General features: G+C 31.7%; 1 protein-coding gene across 1 annotated transcript in view; it reads left to right on the top strand.

Moving 5' to 3' along the window:
- Positions 1–16949, top strand: part of LOC124529826 — a 51683-nt gene that overhangs the window by 28062 nt on the left and 6672 nt on the right. The window contains exons 25-40 of the mRNA XM_047103745.1: positions 1291–1379; positions 3543–3666; positions 4251–4445; positions 4728–4787; positions 5406–5634; positions 5709–5762; positions 6695–6846; positions 8657–8776; positions 10220–10435; positions 10761–10835; positions 11867–12059; positions 12896–12976; positions 13807–13925; positions 14322–14474; positions 15149–15282; positions 15787–15904. Of these exons, the coding sequence (XP_046959701.1) occupies positions 1291–1379; positions 3543–3666; positions 4251–4445; positions 4728–4787; positions 5406–5634; positions 5709–5762; positions 6695–6846; positions 8657–8776; positions 10220–10435; positions 10761–10835; positions 11867–12059; positions 12896–12976; positions 13807–13925; positions 14322–14474; positions 15149–15282; positions 15787–15904 (2112 nt within the window). The remainder of the gene's footprint in view (positions 1–1290; positions 1380–3542; positions 3667–4250; positions 4446–4727; positions 4788–5405; positions 5635–5708; positions 5763–6694; positions 6847–8656; positions 8777–10219; positions 10436–10760; positions 10836–11866; positions 12060–12895; positions 12977–13806; positions 13926–14321; positions 14475–15148; positions 15283–15786; positions 15905–16949) is intronic.

Genomic DNA, 16949 nt, shown 5'->3' with positions numbered 1-16949 from the left:
CCAGGCAAGCACCGCTGATTCATGTGCTTAATTTGTCTTTATAATTCATCTCGTGCTCAGCAGTGAAGGAAAACCGAAAGACGTATTTTCGCATTTATAATGTTAGTATATGTGGTATTTTGTAAACACAACAACAACAGCCTGTAAATTCCCACTGCTGGGCCAAAGGCCTCCTCTCCCTTTGAGGAGAAGGTTTGGAACATTTTCTACCACGCTGTTCCAATGTGGATTGTTAGAATACACGTGGCAGAATTTCTATGAAAGTTGTCACATGCAGGTTTCCTTACGACGTTTTCATTCACCGCCGAGAAGGAGATGAATTATAAACATAAATTAAGCAGATGAATATTCAGTGGTTCTTGCGTGGATTTGAACCCGTAATCATCGATTAAGATGCATGCGTTCTAACCACTGGGCCGTCTCGGCTCTCTATCGATACTATCCACATGAAACTTATAAAAATAAAACAATTGGGAACATATACCATTACTCACTTCGTCGATTTGTAAATGTATTGCGATATTTCGTGATCTTTGTCGGACAAAGAAAATACACGAAACGAATAGTTTTGAAATGATTGTAAGTTTTTATGAACGTAAGACTCGACCGATATGTAAAAAGTAGAGTAACGTTATCCCTCCTGCAAGTTTTGATATATTGACGATGTATATACTCGTAAGTAAGTTTCTTGTGAGTGTTGTTATTTACTTTTCGCTTTCTTATATATTGTTTATAAAAACTATCGACCTATCCAGCTTTCGAGTGCATAATTTTGAATAAAGAATTTGATGAAACACTGAAGAATAATGTAGTTTTATTAGTTTTTCTTAACCGCCTTTTAAAAAAGGAGGTTAACAGTTCGACATGTATGTATGTAACATTGTAATTTAATTGTATTTGACTATGGTGATCCAGTTAGGTTTCCAAGCATGTGTACTTAATTTCGTAAGTGGATGCTAGTAAGTTTGCTTAAGAATTTCTCGAAAGCAAAAAGTCGTATTGAGACGATCATTTTTAGTCTACGGTACCCCTCTACTTATGGAACAGTGTAACCTTCATTAAAAACGGTCTAGTAGTATTTCTAGTTCAGTAACAGTTTCTAATTTTGTAGTCGATTTCATTTTTTTATAAATTATTTATTTAGACATATCAAGAAACAAATTTAATTTCTTTATAACATAAAGTAAAGTTTAAATGTTAGCGAAATCCTTGACTTCTCTTTTTGTAATTCAATTATAATTATAGCCGTTTGATGACATGTTTGAATAACAAAGTTTGTTTTGATTTTAGCAAGAAATAAAAGAGAGTTTTGTGGTAGTGAGTGGGCGGCGGCAGAGACGTCAATATATACAGGCTTTTGATAAGCTTGGCGTTATGAGGTATGATATTAATATAATGAAAAAAAAATGACATTTAGTAAAAATACATGAACGTTAAAACGTTGACGATTAGATTTCTTTTCAACCGACTTCCAAAAGGAGGAGGTTATCAATTCGTCTGTATTTTTTTTTTTTTTTTTTTTTTTTTTTATGTTTGTTACCTCATAACTTTTCACTGGGTGGACCGATTTTGATAATTTTTTTTTTGTTTGAAAGGTAGTGCTTCCCGTGGGGTCCCATTTTTTTTATTTTTTTTTCCGATGATGGTATCCATGTGAAAACGACATAAGTCTTAAATTTGCATTACGTATATACGCGACAAATAGGTGAATAACTGAAAATCACGTTAACCAATTTTGATAATTCTTTTTTTATTATAAAATATATACTTCAAGGTTAATTTGGTGAAAGTTTGGTAAGGTTCTGAGCACATGATCCATGACAAAGTAACGGAACGGAAGGGAACGGAACAATTCTGAGGAGCACGTTAGCGATACTCGGTCGAATCTTTTATTTATGGGTTATTTGAATATTTGAGTCACCTTCCGTAATGTGGTTATGTTTATGTAATTATCATAGTCGAATATTATAATCAACTAGCTACCCACCCCGGCTTCGCACGGGTGCAATACTGATACTAAATATACTACAGAATTTGTGTATTTACGACATCACATCGCAAACTTCTAAAATTATCAGTGTTTCTTTACTATATTGTTCATGTATTATATACACAAACCTTCCCCTTGAATCACATTATCTTTTAAAAAAAACCTCATCAAAATCCGTTGCGTAGATTTAAAGATATAGGGACAGAGAAAGCGACTTCGTTTTATACTATGTAGTGATGGAACTCCTATACGGCTCGCAGTTAGGGTGCGATATGGGGCAGAATTTCTTACTATCTTTAATCAAATTTTGTGTATGTGATGTGATGTCATATGATGTACGAAATATAGTTGGTCTTTTTCAAAGTTTTTTTGCTGAGTTCGATTACAGCTCTTTCGAGGGATCCTTGTAGTTTACGCCGCGTGACGTATTAAATCCGCATTTTCGAAAGTCTATTTTTGCTTTATTCGCAAGTTTCCTTTGAAATTGTCCTCGAAGTAGTTTCTGACTCATATAAACGGAACGCTTAATCTATCCATATTAAAAAAAATTAGTTAGTCAACATCAGCTTCACTTAAAATCAAAAAATAAATAAAATTTTAACAAAAAGAAAAACCGACTTCAAACAAAACACTATTTTAAAACAAATGAATATGCACGAAAAAGTAATAAAATTAATTGCGTATTCAACATATTTTTTAGAGTCTTCCTAAGTTAAATGAAATGAAAAATATTAGACTACTTAAAAGTCGATTAACGATTATATCATGTAGTTATAATTATTGTTATATTTGGAGTCGGTGTCAGCCAATAAAACCCTATAGTATATCTATCAAAAAACAATACGAGAATACTTTAACAAATATGTTTTTTACAAATTACCTTTTACACAATAATATACTGGATCGATCAATCAAGGGGCTCGTATCGCTTCTTTCTTTTGATTGTTGGGGCAAGGGCACCGTGGCTGACACCGGCTCAAAATATACCAATAACTATAACTACATGATATAATCGTTAATCGACTTTTAAGTAGTCTAATATTTTTCATTTCATTTAACTTAGGAAGACTCTAAAAAATATGTTGAATACGCAATTATTTTTATTACTTTTTCGTGCATATTCATTTGTTTTAAAATAGTGTTTTGTTTGAAGTCGGTTTTTCTTTTCGTTAAAATTTTATTTATTTCGTAACTTCTTTTTTTGTAAAATCTTCCTCGTTCTGTATTATAAAGTTAAGTCAAGTGTCAAAATAGTTCTTATTTTCTTACAAAAAAATTAAATATATCGCTATGTTGTTTTAACACTTTAACGTCGTACAATTTAGCATTGAGATTATATATATTCCATACTAATATTATAAAAGTAACTCTGTCTATCAGCTCTTTCATGACAAAGCGACAAGCAAGCTTCAATTCCATAGAAGTATATAAGGCTACTTTTTTATGCCTAATACCTGACCTGCTACTATAACACAAGTAAAACTGCGCGCGATAACTAGCTAACTATAAAACACACTAATATATTATAAAGTTGATTTTATTTTTATTATAGATACTTAAGATACTTCTTCCTTCCTGGATGCATTACTCCGCATGGATTATTTTTAAAATTCTGGTGCACAGTGAGATTTATAATGGCCATATATTACGTGCTGATCGTACCCTATAACATTGCTGTAAGTTTTAACATTGTATAACGGTAAAACATTGTTACTGAAATATTAAATATTTATAAACGTAATTATTAAGTTACGTGTAACGTAATTATGCGTTGTTGTCAAATTTTAATTATACCCGAATATGCATCGACCATTGTAATTTTGGTAACAAAGGATTTCAATGAAAATAAATTAGAAATAGTTGTATGAAAATATTATATATTGAATATTATAAAAAAACCTTACTGATAAGGCTATTATTTAATTTTAGTACTTTAACACATTCAATGAAGTATTGTTTAGTTATCATTATTATCAGAATCAAAAGTCTGTGTAATAAATTCGTTCAATTGTTAAATATTTATTTGTCAGATTTGACCAATAATCACAAATAGATTAAGTTAAATATACTTTATAGTAAAAGCTTATATATGACTCAAGAGCAAAGGCTTTCTTTTTGATAAGAAGTTGATCCACTGCGCTACTCCATAGCAAATTGGTGGTTATATGTGACCAAATTTCAAACGCCAGTTTTCCTTACTATACAGGAGATTAGAAAAATAAAATTAAAAACCTAAAAATATATGTCCTTATGTTTTTAGACAAAACAGAGCAAGAACATTGGTATATACAGTTGGGTTGACATAGTATTATATCTCGACATTATAATAATGGCTTATGTGGCATATTATGACGACAGATCATTGTTAATAACACATCCATTTTTAACAACGACGAGGTATTTGAAGCACGCTTTCCTTTTGGATTTCATAAGCGTTTTTCCTTTCGAAGAACTGGTGAGAGCAAATTTAACTTTTATTATTTGATAATGTAGATTCTCTCGTTTTATTTTCTCAGTTCGTTCGTGATCCGCGGTGCACTTTTCGCCAGAGGAATCGGAATTGCAATTCAACGGAGAGATGTTATTAGCGTTCTTGCTATTATTCCTTGTGCTCATAATTTGTACATTTAGTTTTACTATATATTACTTTGTTTAATTTATCAACTAACTTAATGATATGTAGATTTCGGAATACTTATAACCAAGTGTCATCTATTAATACTAATTTATTTTCCAGTTTAAAGTTGTGAATGAACACGCTGATACAGATCTTTGCAGGATTAATCGTATACTTTTGGTATTTGCTTCATATTATTGTTATTTTATGATACAGGTAGGCGAACAAACCACTCAACACACCAAGAAACAGAACACACCACAATGGGCCACCTGATGGTAAATGGTGACGACCACCTATAGACAATGGCGTCGTAAGAAATATTTACTGTTCCTTACATCACCAATACGCCACCAATATTTTGAACTAAGATGTTACGTCAGTTCTTGTTACCCTGGATAACTCACCTTTTAGTATGTACAATAAATACGACTCTTTAGAAATATTAAGGTTGTGTGATACCTATGTAGACGGGCTTGCACAAATCCCTACTACGTACTTATCACCACACAATTATTATTAACTTACATTTGGGATGGAACTCCAATTTTTTTCATAAATATTAAATATATTCATATCATATCATTTTAATTATCTGTAAAATTGTAATTTAAGCCCTTTACACGCCGTCGATGGACTGTCAAAAATTGTATCTAAAAAATGATTGTACTTATTATTTTCAAATTAACCCAACCTTCAATCCGAAACACAGCTAAGATCAGAATAGCAAAATATCTACTCCACATAAGTTTTCACGCAAAATTTACAGAGTTGGTAAATAATGAAAATATTTTATAGGTATTCCGTATCACTGGAGCCTTTTCATACTGGGAGAGCGACATCATGCAAGTGAATCAGGCAGTCGTTTTGCTCAAATTCCTTCCGATTGCCATAACACTAGTCAACTTCGCTACCGCCTTCATATTTATGAATTCCTGCAAACCCTTCACGGTGCCCACTTCAAGTTTTATTATGACGAATTGTTCGAGAGTTCTGCTGTTTTCCGGAAAGAAGTATAAGCTAAAATGTAAAAAGGCTCATTGAAAAATACCGTTTGGTAAATGTTTTTCGCACTTTTTTCATAAAATACAATTTTTTTAGATGCTGTGGCAGAATATATGCAAACCTTCTTTTGGGTCTTTGAGATATTTGTTGGTAATTATAATTACTTTAATGTTTCATAACAAATACATTTATAAAAGTATTATTATTAATACAACTATTAATATAAAGTAGACATATATTTTTACGGTGATATCTCACCTATATATAAAGTTATAATTTTTTCTGGAGCTATATCCAAATTTCGTTAACTTGATAACTTTTTTCATTATACGAAAAATACTCATGGTCAGTGGAACCACTTTTTAGACATTCAATTGAAAATAATTCAAAAGGAAGGAATGAAAAAATATGTGCACTTCATTTAATCAAAATGATGCAATTATGATTCTTAAACACGAGTGGCTATCCTGTGTCCGAGATACCATATGAGTTTCGTTATTACTTTTCCATAATGGAACTTTTTTGAAAACACCTCCATTTCGCTCATTGCATACTCGTACTTGAATTAAAAAAAAACTAATATTAGCTCAAACAAATGAGAAATACTGTTACATAGAGTACGACTTTTAATTAGAATTAATTTCAATATACATTTCCTCGTATCAAGTAGTGTCATGCACTTTTGAATCTTCATCTTATAGCTTTGTATTCAATTTAAAATTAATCTTTTTCATCATTTTAATTACCGAGAACGTGAATAAATAAAAAACAATTCCACTTTGTATTATATTCTACCTGGAAATCAACACATATTAAGTCCATACTTTTTTCATTCCTGTAATCTTGTATTAGGTTGGGTTTTAGTTATCAAAGTTTATTTTGAGGCTAAGTTCTTAGATAAGTTGTGTAACGTCATCATCAGCCTGTATTAGTCCACAGCTGGACATAAGCCTTCCCTAAGGCGCTTCACTGAGCCCGAACCACCTTCCATACATCATCGCTTCACCATGCCACAGCGTCCGTAGATCACATTACTGATATTAACTTAAACAAATATATAATATGTATTTTAATTTTATTAGGTTGTGGTTGTTCTCCAGTAGCCCTTTCTAACAAATTTGATGTTTATTTGGGAATGGCCTTACAAATAGTTGGTATGATGTACTTCGCGTGTATGTATGGTTACATTGCATCTACGCGCTCCGCAGCCTCGCATGCTTTACTATCACATAACGTAAGAATTAATTTTATTAAATACTATTTGTAGTTAGCAGAATCGCTTGCATTTTGTGTTCAGGTGTAATTTATGGTTTAGGCGGGGTCTGTAACTAAATCCATTTACTCGGTATTTCGGACCAAGTCACATGTAGACAGCATCGGATAGTAAGTCAATTGTAAGACAGTCAGTAAGCTACGAAAAGGTACACGAAAACTCTGCAAAACACTTGCAGCGACAGCCCGAAGCGCAAGCCGCTCAAGACTGACTTACTGGCCCCGAAAATAGAACGTGTGGCTAGTCATTGGACTATCTTGTAACTAGGTGTCTACACGAGTCCAGTAGTACTGGTCAGCGCTGGACTGGCTTGCTGTACTGCCTTGTTACTGACGCCATTTGAACCAGGCTTTAGGCATAAAAATATGTGAGTGATATGTCCGAAATACAGCGGACGCTTAGAGTTAGAGTAAGAGAGGAGGAGGAGTATCACCGCTACCGTTATGCCCTTTGAAAAGTAATCACTTTAAAAATAGCCATTGCCCGTCTTTGGACTCTAAGCTTTTCGTAATAATAATTTGTAACTTTCTTCTTGTGATTTTTTTATTTTCTTGTGGTTTTCTTTAACTATGATTTAAATTTAAATCGTGCAAAGTTTTCAGAATGTAATAACATGCAGCATACTAAAATAAATAAAAAAATATGTCTGTGGAAACATAAATGTAACAAAAATATATATGAGTACATTAAAAAGTGAAATATGCAAGGATTTTTTATGTACATTGACTTAGTATTTAAACGTTATATTTTCAAGTTTCTAATGTATTATTTACAATAAAATAAATAGGTTTGAATTGGATAAATTATATGCTGATATTTTGTCATCAATTAAAAATAAACAATTTCTCATTTGCGAAAACATTTTCTTATTATTTTTTTTTAATTCTCTATATATAGCTTCCTATTTACCGATATATTATTAACGATTCTTAACAAATGATTTTAATTTATTGAATGGCAAAGCTAAAGTTTTTACATGTCGACCATAAATAAACATAATACATACTACGAGGATTTATACTAAATATATTGAAGAAAAATAAGAATAATGAAAAAATATGGTCGCCAGAAGCGACGATCCGAGGAGTTAAATATGAATTTACAGCTCAATAAATTTAAAATATTATGAACATCATAAAAATCTTCTAAGAATATGATATTGCGAATTAATTTCACTCTTTCGAAATGAATTTATAATAACTTGAAATATATTACACTTTAGTGTATTTTATATACAAGAATATTATAACTAATATTTTCTAGACTGGGCTTAATAAAAGGCTTTTCATGTTAAAATATTAGTAAATGAACATTTTTATCCAACTGCTGTTATTAGTTCGGGCTAAAAGCAATTTGTCGGCATGTTCTGAGGTCACTTAACACAAATTTCATGTCATTACGAGAAAGTATTTAGAAGGGCTCTTGTAATATTTATTAATGTTTTAATATCCAACTATAAAAGTACGTGAAAAGCAGACTAATAAATTTGAATAAGTAAGTCTGTATAGGTAATGCCTACTTATCATGTATTCTACTACTCAATAATTATAAATAGTTTTGGTTTGAATTATAGGTGAGCCAGTGTAACTATCCGCATATGGGACATAACGTCTTAGTTCACAATGTCCACGGCGCATTGACCGTGGAAGGGTGGTTAATATTTCTTCCAGCGCCGATGTCTTTGGGCGCTGGTGAGATGACATAAAATAAATAGAGGGGGAGAGAATAACAAATGATTATTTGAATTAATTCAGTGTGCAATCAACTTCAGGAAAAAACAAAAGATCTGGTTGATTTTTTGAACCGTCAGAACGTTGATCCTATGTTGACTGTAAAAACTTTGAAATATTTTGAATACGTCTGGAAAAGAACTCACGGCAGCGACCCACAGGTGCGTGAATTTTTCATTACCTTCGTTACTTTGAAATCTTTTAATGAAACTTTTTTAACATTGAATGTGAACGAAAATTCTCGTTTACTTTGGATGAGAGTTAGATTTCTTTATTTGAAAATTAATCAATGTATAAAAATAGTGACGCTATTTTATTCGGTTTTTATTACTATAGTAGGAACAGCTTTTTAATGAAATTACGGTTTTAAAACAAATGAAATGAAATCAAAATGAACTTTTATAAGGCTTTTGCATCGTCATTTAATAACTATATTAAGTGTAGCTACCACCGGTTCGGAAAGTAGATTCTACTGAGAAGAATCGACAAGAAAATCTTTAGTTTCCCATTTTCAACATTTAAAATTACCTACGTTAAATACAATTATATATGTATATAGTATTACTTGTTTGGAAGTCAACACGTACTAATTCCTCGTATTATCTGCATAATCCTGTATTGCATAATATGTCTTCTTTACCAATGTACTTTTTAAAAATAATTTGAATTTATGAAACGGGAAAGTTAAATATATCTGCCTGTTAAAAATCAACTAACTATGACAGTTGATAGAAAATGCCAATTTTAATCGAATTCATGAAATTCATCGAAGTATCTTTTCTATGGTGTTTAATTTGTCAATAAATGAGTAAGTGATTTTATATTAAATAAAGGCATCTAATTTGATTCAATTTGAATTGTAATATACACAGATACATACTAATCAAAAGTCTTGACATTTTCCGCTGAGGCATCTCGTTGATAATAATAATATGTTGATCATAAAATATATTGCTTTTAGTAAAGTCTTTCAGACAACCTTTGATCGGACTATGCTTGAACTATAAATACATAAACTTCATATAAACATATATGTACATTTATATAATAACATACTAACAAGTAAATATCCCAATCGTATGTCGATTAAGCTCAAGATATGTTCATAAACTATTAGTAACAGCTTGTAATGTCCCACTGTTGGGCTAAGGCCTCTGCTGCCTTTAATGTTTACAACTTTTCCAATACGCTGGTCCAAAGTGGGGTGGTGCATGTAGATTTACAGAATTTAATAAAAATTAAAGATTATGCACGGCATAAATTATGAATTAAGCACATAAAAATTATCATCAGCTACGATGTGCGTTTGGGGCATATCGGATTTTTCATAATCTATTATTTTTTCTTGAATATTTTTAATTCTATAATTCTATATAGATCTGTTCTTCTGAGAGAGGAAGAGTTTGTACCAATTTACATTTTTTATCGAAAAAATCTGTTCCAAAAGTTCTATTTTTTTAAATGTGTGACAAATGAAACGCCCGGATATAAACTAATATTATATGGCATAATATGGGATTTATAAAACGCCTCACGATAATGTCAATACAACGATTCGTATACATTAAGTAATAACATGTAATTCATATTTATTATATGTTTAGAAAATATGTCGAGGTCTAAATTCCGCGCTAATGGAAGACACGCTCGTATTCATGTATGAAAGGGCGCTACGTGAAGTTCCTCTGTTCGGCAAAGTCGAGCGCTCCTTCATCAGAGTTATCACACAGCACTTGCATGAAATGTATTTCCTTAAAGGAGATACTGTGGTGCAGTGCAAGGATATGCAGACTAAGATTTACATTATTTATAGAGGAAAGGTATGTGCATAATCTATAAGGTGGTTAAGACTTATGATAATTAGAATTTCTACATATCTATATTATTATAAAGACTTTGTTTGTACATGTGGATTAAACCTCGTTTAACAAGGGTTTATGAACTGAAAAGGAATGATTTAGCTGTTGGTTATCATTGATTAACTTCTGATCAATGAACAGCATAAATTAGTATACAAATAGACTTGAAATTTTAAAGATGTTTTTTCCGATTTCTTTTATCGATGAGATTCGACCGATTTGCAATGGTAACTGTTTAAAGTACAGTATTACAAAAAATACTAATAACTCGTTTTTATTTTATCAGGTAGACGTTTTAAGTTCATACAACGAAATGATAACTTGTATGGGTCCTGGAGGAATGTTTGGTAATTTTACTGGTGTAAGTGCATTTGCTTTTATTTCTACGAAAATACAAATTTAAATAAGCCTGTCACTTCTCAGTGATACCATTTCAAGATTTGTAAGGTTTCACGTTTTTGAGTCATCAAGTGAATTCAATAAAAGTCACTCAAAAAATTACTCTCACAGAAAGATGAGTAGGTTTAAACATGCGGGACTCTCTTTTACACAATTGCTTTTACTGTGTAGTTAATCTGGCATTGTAACTATCGCTAATGGCGATTTCTTACTATATACTTACAAAATCAAAATCTAAATAAAATTCATTCAAGTGGGCTTTTACAACTTTTGAATCGTCATTCAACAATTAAGTGAAGCTACCACTGGTTCGGAAAGTAGATTCTACCGACAAGAAACTCAGTAGTCACTCTTTTTCATCATTTAAAAAATATAATCATATTAGTTAAATTCAATATATGTACTTTATCCTGTCTGGAATTCAACAGGTATTAATTCCAAGCTTTTCTATCATCTACAAAATCTTGTATCGAATCACAATACAATGTAATGAATAATTTTGAAATATCTTCTTCATCTATAAGTGTACAGATTTTTTAAAAACAGCTGTAGGCATGTTAGACGCTCTGCTGTCATGACAGCATTGGAATTGCTGCGTTTTCTCGATTTCAATGCTGACTCAAACGTGAACCATCAGCTAAGCCTATCGAGTCGACTCGCCTACGTGCAGCCTCTAATTTATACGCACACTAATTCACAAATTTGGTCAATAGGAATTTTGTAATCGATAGGAACTTGGTAGTTATTCCATTAAAATTATACCAATTCATCGTACTAATATTATAAATATTAAACTATATTTGTTCATGAATCACGTTAAAAGCAAATTCTAATTAAAATATATTTCTACTATGCATGTCAAAGGGTATTTATACAAATACAATACAAAATAGCAAGCAACAGCTGGTGATGACATAAATTTCGTATGTATGTATAATTTGTCCGAAATATGTCAAATATTTTTAGACTTGTGTAACGTTCACGAATTTTTAGCAAACAATTTCAAGTTCTGAAGTTTCAATCTACGCTAGCAGGAACTTAGATTTGTTGGTACTGCCTTCGCAAACATTCTTTAATTTGGTCAAGTATTATCCAAGAATACAAGAACCGTTGCACAAGGCATTCGAGGTATCGAAAGATTACATTCTACCTATATCTATGGATAACGTCGACGACGACTCCTCAGGTGAGAAAATTGGAAACAAACTTTGTTTGTTCCATCCTGGAATTATTAAAAGTTTTCTGGGACTGCTACGTGCTCTATGCATTGCTGTTTCGATTTGCAACTTTAAAATGATTTTTAAAATCTGTTATAGGGTTGTACATGTAATGTATCATTTATATTAAATTAATTTAATACAATAAAGGATATAATCAATATCCTTTAACCATAGGCATTCTCCGTAAACCACTCAATACCAGTCAGAAACGAATGAATAACCACGCTGGTAAACTGTAAAAATGATCTAAAAAGTCTCAAGATTGATCTTGACCCCTTAAGCCATCTTTCTCATAAGTTTAAGCTTAAATGGGAGGCTTAAATAGCAAATTTAAATTATACCTTAATTAATTTGGGGAAAGATAAAAACGGGGAACAAGATGATTAAAAAAGTAGGTTGTAACTTTGTATATAAGATTCAAACGAAGTTATTTTTTTTATGGTATAGGTTGGCGGATGAGCATATGGAATGGAGCACTTGATGGAATGTAGTCACCATCACCCATGTTCGTTCATAGACAATAAAGCTGTAAGAAATATTAACTATTCCTTACATCGTCAATGCGCCACCAACCTTGGGAACTAAGATGTTATGTCCCTTGTGCCTATAGTTACACTGGCTCACTCACCCTTCAAACCGGAACACAACAATACTGAGTACTGTTATTTGGCGGTAGAATAACTGATGAGTGGGTGGTACCTACCCAGACGGGCTTGCACAAAGCCCTACCACCAAGTAAGTTAAAATAAAGATTAATACAATTTATATTTTATAATTATACGTAACAAGGTATATTTTGTAGCTGACTCTGATTTCGATTTGATGTCGCAAGATTCGGCATTTGATTCACGAAGCGGTTCCAGTAGATTTGATACTTCAGGTTATATTTTTAATTTTATTATACCATATCTGTTAAATATATTACATAATTAGCATAATAATGATATAAAACTTGGTTGTTCGTATGCAGAGTTTAATCGGAACTAATGATCCAAAACATTTTTCTTTCTTTTTTCACTGGCGGCTAAGCTACATTATTCTCGAAAAATAGCAACCAAGTGGAGTTGCGGTGGGTCATTATATCATATAGCATTGAGAATAGTTTCAAAGCTAAATGAAAATCGTTAAAATATAAAATATTTAAAATTCCATTTGCGTACAATTTTAATCATATTGTATTCGATGGCTAACAAACGATGGCTTACGTTCTATATCAGACTGTTCTGAGAAGCGATTTCCTATTAACAGTTACAGTCTATACTGCAACTGTTGGACAAAGAAGGCTTAGAACTCATTCAATTATACTTATTTTAGATTAACATAAAAATAATATTACCTACCTATTAGCTTTAGAAGTAAAAGAAAACGTTATATATTTTTTCGGATCTTTTCCACTTTTTTGCTGCGTCTGCATCGAACGAGGCCTTCCTGGTACCAATAAATAGTTATTGATTTTTTTGTTAAGACTTTTTTTGAAACGGTAGTTTAGAAGTTGGCACTGTTACATTTTCACGCCTCTCACAAGATGTACTATATAGCGCCTTGGAACTTACCACCTTATCGAACTATTGAATAAAGAGAGTAGTTACATTTGCGCACAAACTTGTGTACTATAATTGGCTCAGTCTTTCTTGAAAATCGCCGCCGTGGAGAATCGTTAAAGATAATCTTATAATCACCATATATTTTTATAAACAGGTGGTCAATATTCACTGGCGAGTTCTCAGTCGACAAGCAATATGAGTCAATCGAAGTCATCAACCAGCGTCATGACGTACCAGAGCTATTTAGATGTTAATAATCTTCTGAAGCCGGGGTCTAGAATGTATCAGGTAATCAGGTGGTCATAAAATAACATAGTTATGTTATAATTGACAAACGAGCAGGAGGTTCAACTGATGGAAAGTTACTACCACCACCCATGGACATTTGCAACACCGGAGGCCATGCCACCTGCATGGTTTCCGGACTTTAATGAACGAGTTTCGTTTTCTTGAATGTTCTCAAAAAAAAAAAAACTAGCAAAACTGGTTCCACAAAGTAGTTAAGCTCTTCTTTAAATGCCTTAAGTTTACGGCAATAATTGAAAAAAAAATTAAAAGCCTAAATACATTTAAAATTTTTTGCTTGAAATTATAAATTTTAATGCAAATTCTATACGTAAAATTTGTGATCCATAATGATGCTTATTTAATGCGTAAATCATTATGATAAATTTCTCGTTCAAGGGCTTTGGTTACTTCACCTGTATAATGGTTACCGCAAATTACGTTCTGACACTGTATGAACTCGTAACATTAAACGACTGCTACATTATATTTTGGTTACAAGCCATTTTCGACATATATTTTTACGCCAAAGTTTATTTATCAATGCATCAGGTGAGTTTTGATTGATTTATAACCTATAATTTTAATATGCAAGGGCTTTGTGGCATATGTGAGCAAGCCTAGATACCACCTAGTTATCAGTAATTGAAATGCTTCGAAGTGTTTTTTATCAGTTTGAAAATCCGTTGTATCAGAAATGTGGCAGTTTTTCAAAGTTTTTGGAACATCGAAATGTTATAAGCTTCTATTATATTTATTAGTTCTTAAAATCTACTTCATTGATATTCCATCCATTTGACACTAAATATATTATTTTTTAACTTTTCAGTATATAATATTCTTACAGCATTTATGTTTCTTAACAACGCTGCTTTTGGTTGCTTGTGATTTATTTTGTATAATCATTACTGTGTATGGCATATTTGTACATTGTTTTGTCTTATTTTTCCGAATATCAAATGAATTTTGAAAAATTGAGTATAAATGGTCATGAACTTTAGGGTATATTAATTATACTTTTAAAACATGACGGCGGTAAATATATAGCAAATTAACAACTCTAACAACATAAAGATAACGGATAATATACACATAGACCAAAAGAAAACAAATATTGTAATAAAAGTGGAACAAAACTTACCGTAGAAACAATAGTTGTTAACCCGGAAGCTGCATTAATTCAGAATTCTACCGAAGTAGAAAAATTATTTAGCTTACCTTCACAGGGTTACCTCAATCGACACGGCGATCTAATAATAGATGCAACAAAATGTCGCGCCCGGTATTACAGACACAAGCTGTGGGTTTGGTCAGATGTATTTACTAATTTACCACTTGAGCTATTCGGTTTCTGCTTTTCGTGAGTACACATTAAATATTATATAGAGATAAGTATGAGTAAGATTTGAAACCAAATATTACATAAGACTGGAAATCCAAAAATCCCAAGCTTAAACTCGAATAGGATCGCAAATCTTTTTTCGGGTTTTGCCTGAATATCTGGGCAACCGTTTGGAATTTGCAAGATGTTTACACACTTCGAGGAGTCGAATCCCGGTCGAGTCGGATTCAGTCAGGCTTCCTACCGAATTATTACATCATGAGAGCAACAACTACTATATTCCTCCTTAGATTAGTAGTAAGTCCAATTTGGTCATCGTTAATTTGTTGAACGAATTGATTAATTGAACTTGAAAGAACAAGAAAAAGAACTTGAAATTGAATTAATTGAACGATTTCATGAATAGGAGGCTACGGTTTAAATTAAAAAAAAAGTAATACTGGAAGTTCCTAATATATCATACATATTCCACTTAGTTATGTTTAGTAGTTAATTTTATTAATTATTTTATCATTATTTCAGATCACCCATTACTGCAATGCATTATTTGAGGATGAATAAGTTGTTGAGACTAAAGTATCTGGTTGAATTTTATCGGAAAACTTCAGCTGAACTTACAAATAATCTTACTACATTGCAGGTATTTTATCGATATTGTGAACAAGATATTTAGTTTTATGTACAAGATCGGTAAAGAATGTTTTCTCGTTATTTATGTAAGCTTAAAATAAACAGCATAAAATTTCCGACAAAATCAAGATATTTTTTTATCTCAGATATGGTTCGGGTCCTACCAAAGTATTTTCTTTTTTTTATTATTCTTTATTGCACAAATAAAACATGTACAAAGGGCGGACTTAACGTTATAACAGCATTTTCTGCCAGCCAACCCAGAATAGTGTAGGAGAGAATAGGGTGTGCACAGAAGTTAAAGAAAGATTTAAAATATATACATAGCAATAGATGCCTATAAATTCAGTATTAATATTAATATTTCTGTGTAATATTAAACTAAAGAGGCTTGAAAATTTATACTCATAGCACGAACATTATCTACAATTTTTGATAGATAATTCTAACGTTTATATTTCATATTCAAATCAAATTGTCAAAGTATAACGATAAATGTTCCATTGCTTGTCACAAGATCTTCCTTAGAAGTAGGTTTAAATCTTATTTATCCCAAAGTAGTAAAGAAAAGCTTTACAAACCCATTTAATTAGGTATTATTACCCATTCGACAGATATACTACAGCCAAACGATGTTAGCGATGTAAGGAATGGTTATTAAATTTCACAGCACCAATGTCTATGAGCGCTGGTGACTACTACTTATCATCAAGTTGATGATATTAAAGATACAAGAGGCAAAATTATATTTGACAAGTATTTATTTCCTAGATGTTTTCTTTCATCTTCGAGATGAATATATATTATTATATTATTTATTATACTATTTAAGAGGTGCTTGTCAGATTTGCGGTCCACGCGGATTTTGCGATAAAGATGCAAATACCTTTCCAGTGACCAGTACAAACGAAAACAGTAGTGATCATGTTGACACGAAAATCCTTTTAAGCATCCTTTTTATTATATTAAGATACGATTGCCATCAATTTATAATACCTAGCACATTGGAACATAGCGATGAAAGAAACTCCAAACTAATGAGGAGAGGGGATTTT

The sequence above is a fragment of the Vanessa cardui genome, chromosome 5 (genome assembly GCF_905220365.1).
Source record: "Vanessa cardui chromosome 5, ilVanCard2.1, whole genome shotgun sequence".
Lineage (NCBI taxonomy): Eukaryota > Metazoa > Arthropoda > Insecta > Lepidoptera > Nymphalidae > Vanessa > Vanessa cardui.
This window is presented reverse-complemented; position numbering and strand designations above follow the sequence as displayed.